Source organism: Haliaeetus leucocephalus, unplaced genomic scaffold (assembly GCF_000737465.1).
Source record: "Haliaeetus leucocephalus isolate CR32 unplaced genomic scaffold, Haliaeetus_leucocephalus-4.0 Scaffold556, whole genome shotgun sequence".
Lineage (NCBI taxonomy): Eukaryota > Metazoa > Chordata > Aves > Accipitriformes > Accipitridae > Haliaeetus > Haliaeetus leucocephalus.
The window spans coordinates 2572210-2573919 of record NW_010972992.1 but is presented as its reverse complement, the minus strand read 5'-3'; the positions used below and the strand labels follow the sequence as shown (position 1 = coordinate 2573919).

General features: G+C 66.5%; 1 protein-coding gene across 1 annotated transcript; it reads left to right on the top strand.

Annotated features, from left to right (window-relative positions):
* Positions 1–16: 16 nt before the first annotated feature.
* CAMK2N1 (calcium/calmodulin-dependent protein kinase II inhibitor 1) lies at positions 17–1231 on the top strand. Its single transcript, XM_010577278.1, has 2 exons — positions 17–176; positions 1161–1231. Exons 1-2 carry the CDS (start codon positions 17–19, stop codon positions 1229–1231), a joined length of 231 nt encoding a protein of 76 aa, XP_010575580.1.
* The last annotated feature ends 479 nt before the right edge of the window (positions 1232–1710 follow it).

The window sequence follows — 1710 nt, the reverse complement described above, 5'->3', positions numbered from 1 at the left end:
CCCCCCCGCCGCCCCCATGTCGGAGGGGCCGCCCTACGGCGAGGGGCAGCTGGCGGGGGACGCGGCCGTGGGGCAGCTGCCCTTCCCCGTCCGCCTCCGCGGGCCCGACGGCCTCCTCGCCGGCGGGCAGGGCAAGCGGCCCCCCAAGCTGGGGCAGATCGGCCGCAGCAAGAGAGGTAGGTGCGGGGGGGGGGGTGCCGGGCGCCGGGAAGCGACCCCGGGATGCAGGGCAGCGGGAAGCATCCCCGAGATGCAGGGCACCGGGACCCTCCCGGGACGCAGGGCGCTGGGAAGCATCTCTGGGATGCAGGGCGCTGGGAAGCATCCCTAGGACGCAGAGCAGCGGGAAGCATCCCCAGGATGCAGGACACTGGGAAGCATTCCTAAGACCCAGGGTACACCGGGAAGCATCTCTGGGATGCAGGGCACTGGGAAGCATCCCTAGGACGCAGAGCAGCGGGAAGCATCCCCAGGATGCAGGACACTGGGAAGCATTCCTAAGACCCAGGGCAGCGAGACCTTCCCGGGATGCAGGGCAGCGGGAAGCATCCCCGAGATGCAGGGCACTGGGACCTTCCCGGGATGCAGGGCACCGGGAAGCATCCCTAGGACCCAGGGCACCCTGGGGGATGTCGGGCATCACGTCCCAGGGACCTTCCCCTGGGCCGCAGGACACCAGGGACCATCCCCAGGGACAGGGTGTGATGGACCGGGCTCGCTGCGGGCTGCCGTGCATCGTGTCCCAGGGACCTTCCCTGGGGTGCTGGGTAGTGGGAACCTTCCTTGGGCACAGGGCATCGTGCCCTGGGGACCATCCCCAGGGCGTAGAGGTGAAGGGACCTTCCTTGGGGACAAGGCCCCGCGCCCCAGGCCCTTTGCCGGGGTGTAGGTACCTTCCCCAGGGACGGGGCACCAGGCATCGTGCCGGGGCGCGGGGTACCGGGGACCCTCCCCGGGGACGGGGCCCGGCGCACCGGGTACCCCACGGGGTGTCAGACACCGGGCGCCGTGCCGCCTTTGCCGACGGCCGCGCCAGGGACGCGGGACCCCCCTCCCCAACCCCAGCCCGGGGTGCCCACCGCCCCGGGGTGACCTTGGGTGAGGGGCGCACGGCGGCAGGGTATTCACCACGGTTATGGGGGTTTTTTTCTGCTTTCCAGTGGTTATTGAAGATGATAGAATTGATGATGTGCTGCAAAATCTCTCGGAAAAGGCCCCTCCCGGCGTTTAAAGCCTCCCCGGGGACGCTCGGCTGAAGCCGGAGGCGGGGGGGCCAGGGGGGGTCGGTTTACAACGGCACAGGTTATCGGCAAAAAAATAATTTCCCCCCCCCCCCCCCGCCGCCAAGACCGCAGCAACCGCGCCGAGCAAGCACTTGGAGAGCCGTCCTCGCCAGCCTGCAATCCCCACCGCACCGCAGCACATCCTTGCCCTCCGACAGACAAGCCGAGGGGAGGGCGGCGAGCGAGACAAAGCCCAACGGCAAATTAAAAAAAAAAAAAAATTAAAAATAAATAAATAGAAAATAATAATTGGAAAAATAATCACCCGCTCCAAAACCCCCACCCCAACCCGCCGGCACGAGGGATGAACGGAGGCGTCACGCCGCGGCTCTGAATTACCGGTGATTTCTTTTCTCGGTCCGATGAACCTTGCACCACACTAGATCAGGGGGTAAGAGGAAAGGGGGCAGCGAAAGATGGGGGGGGG

Bases quoted from the DNA above. Each gene is read 5' to 3' on its own strand.
- CAMK2N1 (XM_010577278.1), top strand. From the start codon at position 17: ATGTCGGAGGGGCCGCCCTACGGCGAGGGGCAGCTGGCGGGGGACGCG. The intron at 177-1,160 runs GTAGGTGCGGGG...TCTGCTTTCCAG, and splicing joins GATCGGCCGCAGCAAGAGAG to TGGTTATTGAAGATGATAGA.